The sequence below is a fragment of the Osmerus mordax genome, chromosome 8 (genome assembly GCF_038355195.1).
Source record: "Osmerus mordax isolate fOsmMor3 chromosome 8, fOsmMor3.pri, whole genome shotgun sequence".
Classification (NCBI taxonomy): domain Eukaryota; kingdom Metazoa; phylum Chordata; class Actinopteri; order Osmeriformes; family Osmeridae; genus Osmerus; species Osmerus mordax.
In genome coordinates, this window is record NC_090057.1 from 8,418,069 (window position 1) to 8,437,932 (window position 19,864).

Here is a 19,864-nt window from a genome sequence, read left to right on the forward strand (position 1 = left end):
GAGAAAGAGGAACTGGAGACAAAAAAAGGAGGAATTGAGGGAAGCAAGAAGGAATGTAGCAGATTTTTATTTTTCTTTCTCTGAATGAGTGTTCTCATTGTTGGTTCATGTTAGTCAAGGGCTGCGGTGTAGAGGCTGGAGTGTTAGACCTACAGACAGATAAACCTGCTGTCTGTCTGCCTGCCCATCTATCTGTCTGCCTGTCTGTCTGCCCATCTATCTGCCTGTCTGTGTGTCTGAGAGAGAACGAGGGGGAGGTGGGGGCTCTGTCAGGATAGATCCTGGGAGCTCATGAACACATTCACTTCTGTTCTAGAATGATCTTCCAGAGACCAATGACATAGTCTCTGTTCTAGAAAAGTCTCATTCTAGAGTGCCCTGATCTATAATGAACAGATCATTCCAGGACAGTCAAATCTTTGCTCTATACTGATCTTTATCCAGTCCAGTGACATAGACTCTGTTTTCTAGAATGATCTGAAGGACATCTTACAATGTGCAGCAGCTGCTATCAAGGCCACATTCCAGCTCTCTTAATGTGGCTCAGAACCCAGCCTTTCTCTGGCCTGCTAGTCACTGACCCCCCAGGTCCTCAGGGTGTGAGGGGGGGGGGGGCGGCACAGTGGCTCCAGTGTCTCATCAGGACACACAGGCTCGGTTCAGGGGAAGAACGGCTTGTTTCTGGAATTCCTCCTTAATGACTTATCTCCCGCATCCCCGGGACGGGCCCACTGAGTTTGTGTGAATGTGTTTTTATCTGAATGGAAACTCAAAAGGTCAGCGTTGTGTTATGGCCTGTCTCATTCTCATGCTCTGCAGACATGAGAGGACAGAGAGCGAGGGAGTCCAGTGTCGAATCTGAAATCCCTCCACCAAACCTATCAACTACGACCCACTATCTATCTGGACCCTACTGTAACCCTACTGTAACCCTACTGTAACCCTACTGTACAACCCAGTAAAGCCCTGAGTCTCTCACATCAGACATGTGGTCGCTAGTTACATAACCTCCTGTCTCTGTGCTCCCAGAGGACGAGGGATAGCCTCCATCATCCTCACAGTCGTCCTCTCTGCAAGCGCTTAATCATCCTAGAGATCAGCTGTGCTGCTCTGTTGTTGCTAGGTTACAGCCAAGGCTGTAGCACAACGTGTGTTCCTCAGGTGAGGTGTGTGTGTGTGTTGGTTCTGACTCTGAGGCATCTCACAAGTAGAGTCATGAGATGCTAATAAAGAGAGAGGAAGCAAGAAAGAGAGAGAGAGGGTGGTGAGGTGAGAGAGGAATACAGAGGTGAAATATTGAAGTCTGTTTCAGTCAAGATATTTAGTCTCTAATGATATAATGATATGACCAAACCAGGGAGAGTGTGTGTGTGTGTGTGTGTGTGTCTGACTGTCCGATGCACTGCTGGACCAATCTGAGAAGTTGTGAAGATCAAAGCTGGTCCACGTGTCTATCTGGTGGATAATTACTAACATATGTCACTCACTCTGTCTGAAATGGAATGTATGCTCTCTCTCTCTCTCTCTCTCTCTCTCTCTCTCTCTCTCTCTCTCTCTCTCTCTCTTCCTCTCTCTCTTCCTCTCTCTCTCTCTCTCTCTCTCTCCAGACAACAACTGGCAGTTTTCCTTCAATGTCAAGTTCTATCCTCCAGACCCTTCTCAGCTTACTGAGGATATAACCAGGTACACACACACATACTCTCTCTCGCCGTGTGACCTTGGTTCTGGGTAGGAGTGGAGGTCTTTGCTTTGGCTGCAGATACATCCATTAACCCTGACACAGCTAGTCGATAAGGCACACAGACCCCCACTGCGGAACAAACACACACACTTAGACACACACACACATCCTGTTCTGGATGTCCCAGAGCCCCGGGCCAGAGAGTGTAATTGGCCGTGGAAGTGCTCTGCTTGATGGCTGCAGCTACACTGGATAGACACTGCAGGGTCTGCTGCTCATGTCACACACACACACACACACACACACACACACACCACCCCCAGGTTTCTCATGCATGGTAGAAGGCAGGCTGGGGAGATGTATAACATGACTCAGTCATAGCTGTTCATCCTCTGTCCTCCCTCCCTCCAGATACCTGCTGTGCCTCCAGCTGCGAGAGGACATCTCGTCAGGTCGCCTCCCCTGCTCCTTCGTCACCCACGCCCTCCTGGGATCCTATTCGCTGCAGGCCGAGCTCGGTGACCACGACAGCGACGAGTCCCGCCTCCCGGACTACGTCAGCGACTTCACCTTTGGCTCGGCCCAGGGCAAGGAGATGGAGGAGAAGGTGGTGGAGCTGCACAAGAGCCACAGGTAAACACACACCTGCACAAACACACACACACACACACCCACCCACCCGGGCACAGACACAAGCAGAGCAGACCCATACACACATGTACACACACAGAGAGAGTGTGACAGAAAGAGATCAGACGTATCCAGCGTGGAACATGTCATGACCAGAGCACTGGACCCGCTGACCAGTCTTGCATCTCTCAGTGCTCTGTTTGTTTCTGTCCTCCTCATCTGTTGTTGTTTACTTGTTGGTCTCCAGGGGGATGACGCCCGCGCAGGCCGACGCCCAGTTTTTAGAAAACGCCAAGAAGCTCTCAATGTATGGAGTGGACCTGCACCATGCCAAGGTGACATCATCAGCCTGCGCCGACTCTCGCCAATGACCTCATACAAGGCCTGGTTCTGTCCTCGCGCTAACTTCATATCATGTTATAACATGCTAGCATAATTGTACAGGCTTTTAGGACCGTGTAGGCTGGGAGAGATGAGATGAGTTTGATAATGAGATTAAAGATGGGTGTCTGGACTGGCGTCTGCCTGTCTGGTCATCAGCAGAATACATTTCACTGCTTTTAAGACACATGCACTCTACACACATGTGCACACTCACACACAAACACACTCACACACAAACACACTCACTTATTTCTCAAGCCCAGAAGGCTGCTACTCGAACCCCTTTTACAATATCACGTAATCCTACTAACTGACTTAGTATTGACTGCCTGTCCCATAATCTAACCGTGCCTGTCTCTAGGCTGTGATGTAGTACTGTCTGTCCCTGCTCTGGGCCTTGATCTAACCCTGTGTCTCTGCCTGGTGTGTGTGTGTGTGTGTGTGTGGGCAGGACTCTGAGGGCGTGGACATCATGCTGGGTGTGTGTTCCAGCGGGCTGCTGATCTACAAGGACCGCCTGAGGATCAATCGCTTCGCCTGGCCCAAGATCCTCAAGATCTCCTACAAGAGGAACAACTTCTACATCAAGATCCGCCCCGGAGAGGTAGGGAGGGGGGTGGAGGAGGAGGGGGGGGGGGGGGGGGGAAGGGGGGGAGGTAGTTGTTGTCTTGGTCACACCACCCTCTCCTGTGGGTTCCAGATGGAGCAGTTTGAGAGCACGGTGGGGTTCAAGCTCCCCAGCCACCGTGCTGCCAAGAGGGTGTGGAAGGTCTGCGTGGAACACCACACCTTCTTCAGGTAACTGCCCTCCTCTCTCCCTTTGTCTCTCTCAGCCTCTCTCTCTCTATCTCTCTCTATCTCTCTTAACCTCGATCTCTCTATCTACTCTTTCTTTATGTATCTCCCTTTTTCTCTCAATCTCGCTCTCCCTCTCTTCATTTAGTCCTACTCTCTTTGTTTCTCTTCTCGAGCTTTCTTTTTCTCTCTTTCTCTCCTCTGTCCCCCTTTTCCGTCAGTCTCTCTGAACCTCTTTCTCTCCTTATCTCCCCCTTCCTCCCTCCATCTCTGTTATGAAGCATGCTAAGCTGTGTGTTATCTGGAGTGTGTTCTCAGTCTAGTGTGTAATTGGTTGGTCTCTAAGGAGGCAGGGTTTCCAGCCATGCCTCCCATCCAATCAGAGCAGCGTGTGCACAAACACACAGACACACACAGACATGTCGAATCCTGTAGGAAGTCATTCCTCTGTGTCTGTTGAAGAGGCACCTCCACGCTGCAGACAGGCAGAGTGATGAAAGTCCCCTGGGTCCTAGCAGCCCAACAAGCCCTCGGCGACGCCTCTGTTAAATGGGTTCCACCTGGAGTGTGTTTGTGCATGTGTGTGTGTGTGTGTGTGTGTATGTGGGTGTGTGTGTGTTGGCCCAGTCCAAATGGAAAGCAGACCCGACTCCGTGATCCCGACAGTTTAATCTTGCCTGTTGTTGTTGGCACGGCAACCAAGACCAAGACCCAGCCCCTCCACACACTAATGACATCATCGGCACTGCCCAGCCAATCACTGCCAGAAAACCCTCAAGTGTCCACCCACCCCTCCATCTGCTAATGGTCTGGTCCATGACTGTCAATGCTAACAACGTTAAATCATACTGGTTATTGGGATGGTGTGGAGGAGGGGGGAAACCTGATACTACTGGAGAGACTAGTAGAGATATCAGCACACATCTGGCCTGAGAACCTTCCCCCTTTGTCTGTACCTCTCTCTCTCTTGTTCTATATGTAAAGAGTTGCTGCTGTGTCAAATGGTATGAGGATAGGGTTAGAGCTATAAAGGATAGGGGCATCTGGAAAGTAGGACTTAGGGTTCGGTTCACTCACTGTAGTAGACAGACACTGACGACACTGATAAAGATGTACCTGTTCCCTCATGACTGGCCTGAATGAGCACACACGCTTGCACACACACAGACACGTGTCTGGTTCGCTTCAGTGACCTTATCTTTTGGGAAGCTGCGTGCGTCCAACATCGTCCGCGTAGTAAACGAAACAAATGTGAGTTTGCATGTACGTGCACGCCTGTGTGTGTGTTCTGTACTAACACGCCCCCTCCTCGCTCCCTGTCTCTCAGGTTGACGGCTCCAGAGCAGCCCCCCAAGGCCAAGTTCCTCACCCTGGGTTCTAAGTTCCGGTACAGCGGGCGGACCCAGGCCCAGAGCCGCCAGGCCAGCTCCCTCATAGACCGGCCTGCTCCCTACTTCCAACGCACCTCCAGCAAACGCATCTCCCGCAGCCTGGATGGAGGTGGGACACACTCACACACACACTGCAGACACACACACACTGTAGACACGCGCACTGCAGAAAGACACACTTGCACACACACACACTGTAGACACGCACACACACTGTAGACACACATGTCGCCGCACACACACACACACACTCTGTAGACACACAAACATGCTCTGCACACCAATGCTTAGAGGAACACACACATGCCTTTCTCTCACGGTACACGCCACAGTTTCGTCATTGTGGTTCCCCAGGTTGTTAGTATTTGCATACCTGGTCCATAGCCTTGGACAGCTGATAACAGTCGATAGCAGACACACACACGTAGGGAATGGCACTGCAAGATAGGTGGAGCGTAGAATCGCTGGGTGAAAGTGTGGAACGGGGGGCAGAGCTGTAGATGAGAGTAGAAAGAAAGGAAGAAAGCGGGCGAGCGCAACAGAAGTGTTGATCAAAGGAAAGTGTCTCCTGCATGAGCACGCTCAGCGTGTCTGAGCATGCTCACCCAGTGTGTCTGAGCATGCTCACCCAGTGTGTCTGAGCATGCTCAGTCACCGTGTCTGAGCATGCTCACCCAGTGTGTCTGAGCATGCTCAGTCAGCGTGTCTGAGCATGCTCAGACTGGTGGAGCGGAGCGGCCGTCAGCGACAGCAGCCCGTCCCTCACAGTGTGTCAGGGTTAGATACAGGAAATAGCAGCAGCATCTGTTTCCTGTCTTGGGGGCGGGGGGGACTGGGTCAGAACCAGGAAATGAGAGCTGCTTGGGGAGGCTCAGCGGGTCCAGAAGGGAGAGAGGCCTGCTGGAGAGGGTTCACTAGCCCAACAGGAGAGAGGCCTGCTGGAGAGGGTTCACTAGCCCAACAGGAGAGAGGCCTGCTGGAGAGGGTTCACTAGCCCAACAGGAGAGAGGCCTGCTGGAGAGGGTTCACTAGCCCAACAGGAGAGAGGCCTGCTGGAGAGGGTTCACTAGCCCAACAGGAGAGAGGCCTGCTGGAGAGGGTTCACTAGCCCAACAGGAGAGAGGCCTGCTGGAGAGGGTTCACTAGCCCAACAGGAGAGAGGCCTGCTGGAGAGGGTTCACTAGCCCAACAGGAGAGAGGCCTGCTGGAGAGGGTTCACTAGCCCAACAGGAGAGAGGCCTGCGGGAGAGGGTTCACTAGCCCAACAGGAGAGAGGCCTGCTGGAGAGGGTTCACTAGCCCAACAGGAGAGGGTGTGTTTGTGTAGGAGGTTTGGAGAGCTTTTGAGGGTGTACAGTAGACGTGTGGGAGTGGTTGTGTACATTGAAGGGGGGTCAGTGTGTGTAGTGTGTGTTTGTAGAGTGCATGTGCATGCATAGAGCGTAGCTGCTCCAGCCTGTAATGGCGATATCAGGTTGCATTCTCACTGCATCATCCAATCACAGCTAAGCCCCAGGAATCCATGACGACCATATGGCTACGTCCAGTGTAGTCTTATCACGCTGTGGGTGGTCACACTTCACACACAACACACACTCTGCCATGTACACACACACACACAAGCACATGCTCAATACACACACAGACACAGGGGCATGTGCATGAAGATGCTCTAGTTGAGACATAAACACCATCTGACTGTTTTCCGAAGCACTCCACATCTGAGGTGTCGAACACTGTTCTAAGTGATAGATATTCTAATTCTAAGTGTAGCTAGTTGTACATGTAGGCATAGTTACTGTACAAGCTAGGAATAGCTGCTATACATGTAGAGTACACTGTACAAACCGTGAACGTGTATCCATCTTTCAGTCATGGAGAGATGATGAAGATAAACAACACTGAAACTGTCCCGGTGGTAGACTGCCTTCTGCTGGACAGTCAGAGCTACTGCTCGAGATTTACATTTAGTCATTTAGCAGACGCTCTTATCCAGAGCGACTTACAGTAAGTACAGGGACATTCTCCCCGAGGCAAGTAGGGTGAAGTGCCTTGCCCAAGGACACAACGTCATTTTTGGCACGGCCGGGAATCGAACTGGCAACCTTCTGATTACTAGCCCGCTTCCCTAACCGCTCAGCCACCTGACTCCCTATCATGTTCATCATGTTCAGAGATGTGTCTGAACATGATGACCTGACTGTGTGTGTGTGTGTGTGTGTGTGTGTGCGCTCTCTCTCCTCCCAGCTCCAGTGATCAATGTGACTGATGCAGACTCCGGCCCCCCCTTCTCCTCCACCCCTGGGGAGAACGGACATGACCCCGCCCTCGAACTCAACTCTGACTCCAAGGTGAGAAAGAGCAGGCTGCTGGGACCAACTAACCTCTCTCACACACACACATACTCTCACACACACACACGCTCTCACACACACACACACACACACTCTCAAACACATTCCTCCCCCCCAGGAATAGCAGACCACCACATACGACTGCTGCTACCTCGTGATCACATGTCCAGCTCACAGGCTGTGTGACATCATGGGTTATACTCTGCCTATTACGACGTTACGTTTAATGAAGCTCAGCTGGGATTGGCTGTCAGATGACTGATTCTTACAGAGACATTGTGCTGAAAAGGCTTCATCACACAAAGCTCCTCATCCAATAGCAGGTCAGCTTGCAGATGTCCTTGTCCAATAGCAGCTCAGGGTAACAATGTCCTCATCCAATAGCAGGGCAGGTTACGGATGCCTTCGTCCAATAGCAGGTCTTGTTATAGATCCTCTTTCTCTCTGTTTCTGCACTCTGCATGCCTACTGGTGATATCACTCTCTGTTGCACTGTAGTACCACACCCTATACTCCCCCCACCTGCCCCCCTCCCTCTGTCTGACCCCACTATGCTGACCCCTGACCTGGTGGCCTTGTGTCTCACTGACTAATGCTGTATTTCTCTCCTCTTTTCCCTTTCCTTTCCCTATGGTTTACCACACTCATCCTTTCTTTCTCTGGGTTTGTGGTTCTCTCTGCTTTCTTCCCAATGTTGCATGCACCTGCACCTGGCGTGTGTGTGTGTGCGTGCGCATACACGTGTGTGTGTGTGTGTGTACACCTCACCCCCACAGTCTATTTTCATGTTCCCTCTCTCGTTCTCCTCCTCCTCCCTCTCCTCCCTCCCCCCCGCCCTCGACACCATCTCGGAGCTCGATGTCCTATCAGATATCTCGGAGGACGACGCCCCCTCCTGGCCAGAACCCCCAGACTCAGACCTCCTGGGAAGCTCTGACTCCTCCCCCTTCCACCAACTGCCGCTTGCAGACTCCATGACTGCAGCACAGCTCCTCCCCCTGCCTCTAGAGGCCCCTCCCCTTTCCATAAACCCCGACCTGTTCCCCCAGGCTTTCAGTTCAGAGCCAGAGGCGAAGCCTGCCGACCAGCAACCAGATGCAGCCTCTCAGTGGGGGCGTGGCTTCTCTCTGAAGGGTGTGGTTAAAGATGGCTGTCTCCGCCTCTCCAGCCTGAGTCTGCCTGCAGCCCTGCAGTGCCACCTCCCCAACTCTACCTCCTCACTCCTGCCCTGCCTCTTGCTCCTATTGGCTGTTCTCTTATCTGCAAGCCAATCACCTGTCTTGGTTCTGCTCTTGGCCCCGCCTCTTGCGCTGACTCTCTGCTACTTGGAGATCAGGGCATCCAATCGTCTGAGGGCTTGCTCAGAGTTGCAAGCAGATTGCTCGAGCCCTTTCCCTGACGTGAAGGATGTCATACCCACACACAAACTCACCCCACTTCACCACTACCCTCACACGCTCACCCCTCCTCACTGCTACCGGCAGCTAGAGCTGTGTGACCCTGCTGCGTAAAATATTCCCCCCTGCCCCTCCCCCGTCCTCCCCCTCCTCCTCTCACACCCGTCCTCCCCCTCCTCCTCTCACACCCGTCCGCCTCAACTGTCCCCTATACTATACCCGCCCCCCTTGCCCCCCCACCTCTCTGCCCCCCGCGTGCTCTTCCTGTAATGCTGAATGTGCTGCACTTCCTCTTCCCCCCCCCCCCCCCCATCTCTCTTCAACCCCTGACCCCTGGTTAGGTTTGACAGAAGTCAATTCCTTATATTGTCTAACCCCTCACCTGAGCCTCCCTCACCATGTACAGAGAGCTTGTCTGTCAGCCTGACGGTGTCCTTTAAGCAGCACATAGATGTACTCTGTTCTAACGTACCTGTCTGAAGGATGTAGTGTCCCTGTTCAGGTCACACTGCAGCGCGCCTCTGCTACTCAACCCTGGTACAGTACACCCTGGCATTGGTGACAGAAAGCACACTTGTTTTTGGATTCAATCCCCTAATGAGATCGGGCTTTAGAGACTAGCCACGCCCCCCGTATGCCCCAAGACCAGCATGCGCCATCATCGCGTCCCGTCATGCCTCACTCTGTTGTGGGAGGAGTCTGATGCGACTCCCATCAGTCACATGACTCTTTGGCTGAAAGAGAAACAGCACATTTCCCGTCATCCATGTCACCGTTTTTTTTCTCCCCACGATCATCCCCATGACAACGATCATGCAGGTAGAGGAGGCGGAGTCTGGGGCTGCGGCCACTCCCACTGGGACCAGTGAGGTCTGTCAGGGCAACGCCCTCTTTCCCATCATGCCTTTAAGCTAGCGTACAGATGTCTGGGTAGGGCAGGTGACTGACTAACCTATCATTCTCTCCCGCACGCGCTCAGAAGACAGGACAGACAAACTCCGCCCAGCTCCAGGTTGATTGATTAACCAGTCGAGTGACTGAGTATCTGTTGGTGTATTGGCTTGTCAATCATTTGGGGGTTTATGATTTCTCATCCTGTCTGTGTTGTGATTCGTCCTCTGGGATTTTGTTTTGCCGCTGGGTTCTGCTGTTGTTTTCTGATGCTGTTTGTTTGCAGTCATAAAAGCAAGTTTTGTTTGTGTGTGTTGGTTGTCATGGGAACATGGGTACAAAGCACTGCTGTCCTGTCCAATCACACATTACCTTACTGTCACATAACATATCTAGGACTACGATTTGTTCACTATTCCTGAGACAATTTGATTGGCTCCGTCCAACTTGAACACAGCAGTGCTGGTACTCACCCCCCTCCACAGCTTCAACGCTGGCCCTGGTCATGTGACCCTGGTCAGGGCATCATGGCGCTACCTCAAGGTCAAGGGTAAAGGTCACGGTGACCCTTGACCTGTGACCTCTGCCTGCTGATTGGTTGAACACTGCAGCTGCCTCGCCTCCCCCTCACGTGTCCCTCCTTCTGATCCACAGAGCAAGCTGAGAGTGCAGGGGGACAATATTTATGTCAGACATAGCAATTTAATGTTGGAGGTTGGTACCGCGCTGTTGCTGGGAGACAATGATCCCAACCTCTACCTCTCTCTTCCAGGCTGCTTGCTCTCACTCTCTCAGGCTCTGTGTGTGTCCGCATGTGTGTGAGGTGTGTGTGTGTGTGTTGGGAAGCCCTGCATGATGGCGTGGGGTTCAGGGTGTTCTTGGTCGGGGTGGGTGCATGTGTGTGATGGGGGGGTGTGGGGTGGGGGTGCATGTGTTTGACACGGGGGCGGGGGGCAGGGGGTCGGGCGGTGCCTGTCTTGCTCACAGGCATCGTCCTCTGTGTTGTATTGATTACATTGATCAGGTAATTGGTTGTATTGATCTCCCAGGGTGTTAACAGAGTCTAACCAGACTAACCCAGTTCTCCTGCTCACCCCCCTCCCCTCCCCTGGGGGGGTTTCTGCTCTGGTTGGCTTGGAGTGATCTTCTGTGTCAGTCCGTGTGGTTTGATGTTAACACACTAAATACACCAGCCTGGCCCCCTGCCAGAGACCCGACACTGAGGAATCAAGGGCCTGCTGTTCTGTCAACTGTGAAAAGGTTCCCAGCCCCCCTCCCCTGCTGACCTGCTGCCGCTCAGCCCCCACCGTGGAGGAGGGAGGCAGCGACACCTCGTCACCATGGCAGCCCCTGGCCCCTTTTCACACTAGAATCTGGTTCATTCTGTTCTCCTGCTGGGTCAGCTTCTCTCCGGAGACAGCAGAGCTAGGCTCCAAACAGCTGGGTAGAACAAGCTAGGCTAGACCAAGGAAGAATAGAACCAGCTGGACTACAACCTGGGTTCCAAGGTTCCAGAGTTCCATGGTCTCTGGATTTCAGGGTTCCAAGGTCCGAGGGTTTTGAGAGTTTTGTTTCAGGGTTTTAAGAGTTGAGGGTTCCAGGTCTCTAGGGTTACTCAGTGTCTGGTCTACAGAGGGTGTCCACTCTCCTACTGAACTGAAGGGTTAAAATGGTGGCTGTGCCTCGTCTCACTGTTGCCTGACACACACACACACACACACCATACACCCATCTGTAGTTCTGCATCGCCCCCTAGGGGTCATAGTCACTCTCCACAATCCCACTTGATCACAAACCATTGTATAATACCAGCATCAACATCATCCCAAAATATAAATAGTTCCATCTATGGCTCAGTGAGGCCAGGCGGCCATGATGTCTTCCTGGTTGACAGACTAATGTACTGTTAATGTTCCCTGTTTCCCCATGTCAACCCTGACCCCCCTCCCCTCCCCCTCGACCTCCCCCTCTCCTCCTCCCCTGGCCTGCGGTGGGTGTCCTGTCCTGGGGGTGTCTCCTCTCCTCTCCTGGGGGGCTAGGATCTGGATAAGACTCAGGACGAGGTGTTGAAGCACCAGGCTAGCATTAGCGAGTTAAAACGCAGTTTCATGGAGGCCACGCCGGAGCCTCGTCCCAGCCAATGGGAGAAGCGTCTCACGGCCAGCCCGGCCACCAGCCTGAGGCTGCAGGGACCAGGGGTACGTCCGTCTGTCCGTCTGCCGCCCGCCCCCTCAGCCCAACACGCACGCCCGTACCGTTAGTGTGTATCTGTCACTGTACGGAACCTGTGTGCTCCCCCTGAGCCGTCTGCACGTGTCTCTCTCTCTGTCTCTCTCTCTCTGTCTCTCTCTCTCTCTGTCTGTCTCTCTCTCTCTGTCTCGCTCTGTCTCTCTCTCCTCTCTCTCTGTCTCTCTCTCTGTCTCTCTCTCTGTCTCTCTCTCTGTGTGGCAGGGTGGGGTGTGGATCCCCCCCTTTAGCCATGTCTATGCTGTTCTAGAATGTACCATATCTACACTGCATCTCTGCTGTGTTACTAGGAGGCTGTGTTTCTGTGCACTGTGTGAGGACTTAGCATGTCTGGCTGACTGATTGACTGGATGTCTATCTGATCGACTGACTGACTGGATGTCTGCCTGTGTGTTTGTGCCTGCCTGTGTATAGATTTAGAGTGTTATAGACCAGCAATCCCAACTGGGATGGAACCTGTCTGTGCTTCTCACCTACTAGCCAACGACCAGAGGTTCTGTCTCAGCTCTCTGCCAACGAATGTTCACCTCTGAACAGTCCTCCAACGACTGCTCACATCTGTGAACATTCAACCAATGACTAAGCTTCTCTCTGCTGTCTGATTGGTTGTTGCCTCTGCTCTGAGAGCCTCTGTGTGTGAAGGTGCAGCCATGTCTGTGCTGGCTCCAGTCTGTGTTTGCTCTTCTTCACGTCACACAGGAAGTGATGTTCCACTGTTCTCCGGGACTGCCCGTGTCGGCGTGTTCGCTGTCTGATTGTTCACTGCTGTATTTTAGATCTGTGCTCACCTCACTTCCTGTGCTCACCTCACTTCCTGTGCTTGCTCACTTCCTGTTGTGCACCAATGTAACACCTCCCTCTCCTTTCAGCAGGACTCGCCTCAGTTTCAGTTGCAGTGTGTTTGCTGTGGTCTAGTGGTACATGTTCACATGCACACCGTGTAGGGTTGTAATATGTACATGTGTGCACATCTGATCCTTCCACCTTGCTAAACGACTAACAGGTTCACATAAACACGCAGACACATACACACACACACATTGCCAGTTGGGGATACGAGATCAAGTGTATGTGTGCGTGTGAGTGAAGATCTTTCCAGTGCTCTCTTTGCTTGATCGTGAAAGTGACGACCTCTGCTCTTTTTCCACTCAAATCTTCTTCGTAATCTTCTTTCCTTCCTGCTTTTCCATCTCTTCTCATTCTGTTCTCTTCGCTGTGTCTGTCCATCTGTGTTTGGCTCTGATCTGTCTGCTCTGTGTGCCTCTGCCCTGTATAGAGCTTTGAAGAGGAGATCAACTCCCTCTTGTTCAATAACCCGGCTAGCGTTTGCTCTGGTCTGGCGACCTCCTGCAGTACTTCTAGACAGACAGCAGGGGGCGATCTAACCCAGCTCACTGCTGAGGTGCAGCTTACCATTCTAACCTTAGTGTTCTGATATTAATGCTAAATTGGAATGCTAACTGCTAAATAACATGCTACCTCATTCATGGTGGTGATGACCTATCACGTCCCACCAGGCTGACCAGTAACTGCTGCATGGCTGTTTTCTTCCATTCACACTTGTCTGTATCTTTCTCTTTTTTCTGACTGCATGTTTTCTGCCTGCTTTGTGTGTGTGTAAGTTTACGTATGTGTTTGCGTGAGTGTTGTTTGTGTGTGTGTTTGGGATCGTAGAGGTCATGTTTTACTTGAGTAACAATTGCCACGGTTACCTCTCTTCCTCTACAGAAAACTCCACCCAGAACGGACTTGACTCTCCCTGACCTCAAAGACGTCAGCAAGGTGGTCCTCACTGCCCCCCCCCCATCCTCTAACCCCTCCTCACCTCCTTCATCCCTAACCTTCAGCTCATCTATCCGTCTCATTACAGCCATCCTACCTGCCAGCACTTACCTGTCTCTTTCTGCAGCCCCCTCCCCCCTCTCTCTCTCTCTCTCTCTCTCTCTCTCTCTCTCTCTCTCTCTCTCTCTCTCTCTCTCTTTGTCTCACTCTTTCTACATCCCTCCTTCTTGATCTCTCTCTGGAGGCAGTGATCTCCTGTGCGTCATCTCCGTTGCAGCGCTCATATCAGCCATCGTGTCATTTTGTCTTTAAGTTGCTGTAATTGCTGTTTTTTGAGTTCTGTGGTGTTTATTTTGGTTTTGTTGTTTTTCTCTCCATGCGTGTGTGTGTGTTGCCATGGTGACAGCAGGCTGAGGTAGAGGTAGAGGAGACAGTGGTCATCCAGGAAGTCAGGAAGACCCCCAAGCTGCCATGCCCCACCCCCGAGCTAGTGGTTACCGCTGCCGTGGAGACTGAGCAGCCTCCACAGGAAGTGGAACCGAAAGTGAACCAGGAAGCCATACAGGAAGTGGAACCGGAAGTCAACCAGGAAGTAAATGAGGAAGCCAACCCGGAAGTGAAAGAGGAGACGAGGAGGGCAAGCATGTCGTCTGAGAGTGAGAGCGAGGAGGAGGCAGAGTACCATCCTCAGGTCGAGGTCAACACCTCCGTCAACCAGATCAGGGAGGAGCCTGAGGAGGAGGAGAGAGAGGAGAAGGAAGATCAAGAGGAGCTGAAACAGGAGGAAGATCAAGAGGAGCTGAAACAGGAGGAACAGGAGGAAGATCAGGAGGAGGAGAAACAGGAGGAACAGAAGGAAGAGGAGGAGAAAAAGGAGGAACATGAAGTAGAACCAGAACCATCTGAGCTCCCCGAGCCCCAGCTTCCCATTGTTGAGACAGACCAATCCCCTGCAGTTGTTCTGGCGTCAGAGGCGGTGCCTGTAGCAGAGGAGGAAGGGAACACTGATGACCCCATGATGACCCCTGAAGAGGCCCCCAATGGCCACGTCCACCCCCAAGACCCTGCCCACTCTGAGGGCCTGCCCGGATTGGTTGCGCTGGAAGAGGAAGAGGTGGAGCCGAGAGTAAATGGAGAGACGGAACGCCACCAACCCCAGGTTATATGTTGCTCTGAGGTAATTGGCCAATCCCAGAGCTACATAGTGCAAAGTCCTGCCCCCTTCCTACTGCCTACGCACCTGTAGCTCCTCCCACCCCGCGACCTACCCACATGCACATCTTCACACCTTTCCCACCATCTCGTGTATCTGCTCCACACACCCACCTTCATATACACTGGCTCTTCCAGTTCCGCTGCCTCCCCCCTCTAAGTACATGCTGTTCCAGCCGCCCTGCTGTTCCAGTCGCTCTGCCTCCCCCCTCAGTTTCCCAGCTCAAAGACAGCTCGGGAGCAGGGCAGTCCTGCTCTCAGCCCCACCTTAGGGTCGCCTGGTCTCAGTCTACCATCTCCTCTGTTGCTTCATTTGACTCTACTGTTACTGTCTCCATCACTGTGTGACATAGCCTCCATACCCCCTCTTGTTCCTCTGGTGTTCTCCCTGGGTTCCTCTGGGGTTCTCCTTGGGGTTCTCCCTGGGTTCCTCTGGGGTTCTCCTTGGTGTTCTCCCTGGGTTCCTCTGGGGTTCTCCCTGGGTTGTCCTGTGTTTAAATGCTACATAGAAATGCATGGCAGTAGAAGTGCTTTTTACTGCATGCTGTGTGTGTGTGCAACTACTTGTGAACAGTGGTTTGTTGATAGTGTGTGTGTGTGTCTTCATTAAGTGTTTGGGGCGATGATGGGTACTATTGGGTCTAAATCACCATGACAACAGCCTTTTGTAGAACATCATTCTACCAACCACTTACTGAAACTGCTCTGTGATGGTTTGCTCATCCCGGGGGTCATCTCTGTGATCGTTGGCTCATCCCTGGGTTCAATAACTGCATGTGTGTGTGTTCAGTGATGTCGGTTTTCAGTTCATTTCCTCATGTCTATCAGTAAAGCAAGAAGCATTGTTCGTGTCATCTGCATGCGGTTTCACTCAAGGCAGCTTGCACGCGATAGGCTGTCTGCTCGGGCCAGGTCGTGTTTGGGTGGCTAGATTGGAGCTTTGCTTGTTGTGTGTATTCATGTTGTGGTCCTGGTAAAAGCTGAGATGACATGTGGTGACCCTGCCTCTCCTTGCATGTGGTAATACTGTGGTAGAGCAAGCTTAATGCATGGGGCCCTGTGTGTGTGTGTGTGTGTGTGTGCCAACCTAACTCCTGCTCTATCCCCCAGCCGCCCGTGGTGAAGACTGAGATGGTGACCATCTCCGACACGTTCGCTGCTCAGAAGACAGAGATCGCCACCAAGGAGGTCCCCATCGTCCACACAGAGACCAAGACCATCACCTACGAAGCTGCACAGGTAGCCTCACACTGGGTGTGCACACTCTGCAGAGTGTGTGTGTGTCCACACTCTGCAGAGTGTGTGTGTGTGCACACTCTGCAGAGTGTGTGTGTGCACACACACACACAGTGTGTTACTGCAGAGTGCGTTTCTACTGTCTACTAAACTATTTATTTGCATTCATGTACCGATTTGCCACCTTCAGTGGGTAGTTCTTTGTGTAATGTAACTGTGTGTGTGTGTGTGTGTCTCATCAGTTGGACGGGGGAGCCGATGGGGAGCCGGGTGTTCTGATGACAGCCCAGACCATCACCTCTGAATCCCTCTGTACCACAACCACAACACACATCACCAAGGTACACACACACACACACACACACACACTCATCAACAAATTACATACGCAAACACATACATATCCAAGATACATGCACACACACTTCACTAAGATTCACACTCACAAATGATCATTATTCATATCTTGAAGGTACACATTTGTACAGTGACACCGCCAGGATAAACATATGCATGTCACCATGGTAACAACATAAATCACTGTGGTAACTGCACATCTCCATGGTAACAGACCAGCTCTCTCTCTGGTCTGTAGGGTTTTCTGTGTGTGTGTATTGGTCATAAGGTATTCTGGCCTCTGCACCCTTCAGGCCTAATATATACAGTAGGAGTCAGGAGGAGAGAAGGAGAGGACATGAGAGGAGAGGATAGGAGGAGAAAACCCCATCTGGATCTTTAACAATTTATTCTCATGTTCAACAAATATATACCAGCATCCACAGTAATGTTGCTGGGGTAGCGGTTGCTTGGTGACTGTCCTACAATGTAAAGATTGAATTGACTCCACTACACCAGAGAGAAAATAAAAACGAAAAACAATGTTTATGTGGTTAATTATTGTTTATTATTGAAAAGGAAATCCAAATATCCACCACATGCCTATCTCGAGAACAAGATGTTTCATGATGTACATGTTTAAGGGAGAGCAACCTTAGCTATAGTGCTGTAATAGGAATCTTACCTGGTCGTTATCTATGGCTGACCACAGTGGAATAATAATTATTCCATCAAATAAAAACTGAGAGCATGTTATTGGTCCTTGGTTTGACCAATAACAACCTGTTGTTGTTTCTAGACACTAAAGGGCGGCCTATCAGAGACCAGGATTGAGAAACGCATTGTCATCACCGGAGACTCTGACATTGACCATGATCAGGTGAGACACACGCACACACACACACACACTCTCTAGCTCTTATCCCCACACAGTCTCTCTCTTTCTCTCTTTCAAACACACACACACAGATCACCTCTAAGGCTTTCAGGGGGACCCACACACCTCCCTCTGTAGGAACTACAAGGTCTGTCACACACTGCTGCATCCACGCAGGAGATGAAACATCCTCAGATCCAGGCTGAACCCTAACCCTAGAGACAGTTGCTATGGCAACCCTGCACCATACCATTTGCTGGTATGCATCATGTCATAGAAGATCCCCCCCCCCCCCCACACACACAAAAACACAGCTGTTATGCAGATATCAGACAGTCTATACATGAGGTACCACCACACGTCCCTGGTGTAGCCCCCTTCCCCCCTCCCCCAGGGTCCTACATGGGCAGACGTCCAGCTCTACCATGTGACCTCCCTGCTCCTCCATCCCCACATCCATCCTTAGTTGGTTTGCTTGTTTGCTTCTCAGTTTTTGTTGTTGTTGTTTGTTTGTTGGTTGCCTTTGTTGCTGCACTCCTTTATTTCTGTTAACTCCCTGGTGTCCCGTCTCTCCCCGGCCGTGCTGCCCCCCTGTGGTGGTGGTGCCCCACTGCAGGCCCTGGCCCAGGCCATCAAGGAGGCCAAAGAGCAGCACCCTGACATGTCAGTGACCAGGGTGGTAGTTCACAAGGAGACGGAGCTGGAGGAGGAGGGGGAAGGAGGGGAAAACTGAGGTGAGGAAGAGGGGAGGATTGAGGTGAGGGGGGAGGACTCGGGGTGAGGAGAACGTCTCCATACCTGACCAGGGGGATATTGACCAGCTCGGTCCAGCTCCACTGTTGGCGGATGCAGGTTTAACCCTTTACCTCTCTCTACCCCCTGCCCCCTTCCTCTCTCTCCTTCTATCATTCTACCAACCTCTCTCTATCCCAGAGTTGAAGAGCCTGTGAGGTCCATATATGGATGTATGTTGTCACTCCCACATCAGTGTCAGAGAGTCTGTCTGGAGAAGAGGAGGAGGAGAAGAGAAAAGAGGAGGAGGAGGAGGAGGAGAGACTGACCCTCCTTTGTGTCTGTGCATCACACACCTTCCTGTTTCATAATTCTGAAGAGAACCACTTAGCTAACATTCGTAGCTTGTCTTTATTTTTTATTTTTTTTAGTGCTTTTTGCAAAAAGAAATGTCTACCATATTGAGAATGAGAGAGGCCAGGATTAGGATAGAACATGGTCCTGTATACCACCTTCCCTATGTACAGATGCTCTTAGAGTGAGGGAACAGTCCAGTGACATCATCTACCTGCGCCCATGGCATTCAGTCAGCCGGCCAGTAGGACGGCATGGCGGAGCTCGGAACTCACTGGCGTGCCGTGTTGTCATGGTAACACGTTAATCAGTTTACCGGGGGTGAGGAAGCAGGAAGATCAATTGTAATTGGAGGACAGTTTTCTAGGGACCAATCAAGGTGAGGATGGGGCACTGTGTCATCTTGTACATTTACAGAACAGTGCCAACAAACACACACACACACACACTCAGCATTCTACTATGCAGTCTGAACATTCCACTAGAGGCAGTTACTATCCCTCTACCTCCCTCACACAAACACAAATAAATAAACATCATTTTAACACTGGGCAGCTTGGGATCGTATTTACTTTTCCAAACCTTTTCTGGACCATAAGTAAGAAACATATTTGTAGAGAAACATTCTTATAATCTGTTTTTTGTTTGTTTTCAATCTTTTATTTCTCTCATCTGTAAGCTGATTTTAGAGCTGAGTTCTAGTTCCCACTTTTAAATATTTTTAATATATTTCAGAAGTTTTTTTGACAACTAAAAAAAGAAACACATGATAAATTGAATTGCCACCATATTAGTTTACCACTAGACGATGGAGGAGTTTGTTGCTATGGCGATCTTCTACTTGACCAGCCTCACCCCCACCCCCCATGTGACCTGAACCCTGTGTAGACCATACAATCGTAGATTTTTAGCAGCTTGAAGATTGTGTCGTGTGTCGTCCCCCCTGCACCACCCCCCCTCTCTGTAACACTGTTGGAATAAAGGGTTGTTATTCTCTACTCAGACCTCTCTGACTGGCCTGATTGTGTCTCCGGTTCTCACATTAATCACAGATCAATAACAGTGTCTATCCTCATGGTAAGGGATTATCATGTCACTCTGATTACTGATCAGAACTCTAAAACTGAGAAACAGTCTCTTCAGTGAACGTGTATGTTCTCTGTGTGTGTGTGTGAGGTATCTGGTGTGTGTGTGGTCTCAGGCGTGTGTGTGTGGTCTCAGGTGTGTGTGTGTGTGAGGTCTCTGGTGTGTGTGTGAGGTCTCAGGCGTGTGTGTGTGTGAGGTCTCTGGTGTGTGTGAGGTCTCAGGTGTGTGTGTGTGTGAGGTCTCAGGCGTGTGTGTGTGTGAGGTCTCTGGTGTGTGTGTGTGTGAGGTCTCTGGTGTGTGTGTGTGGTCTCAGGCGTGTGTGTGTGTGAGGTCTCTGGTGTGTGTCTGTGTCCCCGCCCTCCGTCTGTTTCTAGGGGGCAGACGTCCGTAGGCCAGCCTATAGGCAGTGGTCCTGGGGTTGGGGGCAGAGTCTAGCTCCTCTTCAACTGTGGAGAGACATTGTGTGTGTTACACCAGGTG

General features: G+C 51.4%; 1 protein-coding gene across 16 annotated transcripts in view; it reads left to right on the plus strand.

The window, feature by feature from the left end:
• Positions 1-19,296, plus strand: part of epb41l2 (erythrocyte membrane protein band 4.1 like 2) — a 40,629-nt gene extending 21,333 nt beyond the window's left edge. For 3 of the 16 annotated variants that reach the window (XM_067242348.1, XM_067242345.1, XM_067242347.1), the window contains exons 6-23: positions 1,608-1,683; positions 2,093-2,314; positions 2,559-2,646; positions 3,147-3,299; positions 3,396-3,493; positions 4,818-4,990; positions 7,128-7,231; positions 9,451-9,501; positions 9,611-9,643; positions 11,562-11,720; positions 13,046-13,171; positions 13,498-13,551; positions 13,958-14,728; positions 15,874-16,002; positions 16,242-16,340; positions 17,135-17,215; positions 17,829-17,946; positions 18,146-19,296. In XM_067242348.1, the coding sequence (XP_067098449.1) occupies positions 1,608-1,683; positions 2,093-2,314; positions 2,559-2,646; positions 3,147-3,299; positions 3,396-3,493; positions 4,818-4,990; positions 7,128-7,231; positions 9,451-9,501; positions 9,611-9,643; positions 11,562-11,720; positions 13,046-13,171; positions 13,498-13,551; positions 13,958-14,728; positions 15,874-16,002; positions 16,242-16,340; positions 17,135-17,215; positions 17,829-17,945 (2,534 nt within the window). In that variant the 3' untranslated portion in view covers position 17,946; positions 18,146-19,296. Of the gene's footprint in view, positions 1-1,607; positions 1,684-2,092; positions 2,315-2,558; positions 2,647-3,146; positions 3,300-3,395; positions 3,494-4,817; positions 4,991-7,127; positions 7,232-9,450; positions 9,502-9,610; positions 9,644-10,176; positions 10,237-11,561; positions 11,721-13,045; positions 13,172-13,497; positions 13,552-13,957; positions 14,729-15,873; positions 16,003-16,241; positions 16,341-17,134; positions 17,216-17,828; positions 17,947-18,145 lie in introns of all 16 variants that reach the window. The other 13 variants (XM_067242350.1, XM_067242349.1, XM_067242353.1 and 10 more) reach the window with 13 other exon arrangements.
• Positions 19,297-19,864: the final 568 nt, after the last annotated feature.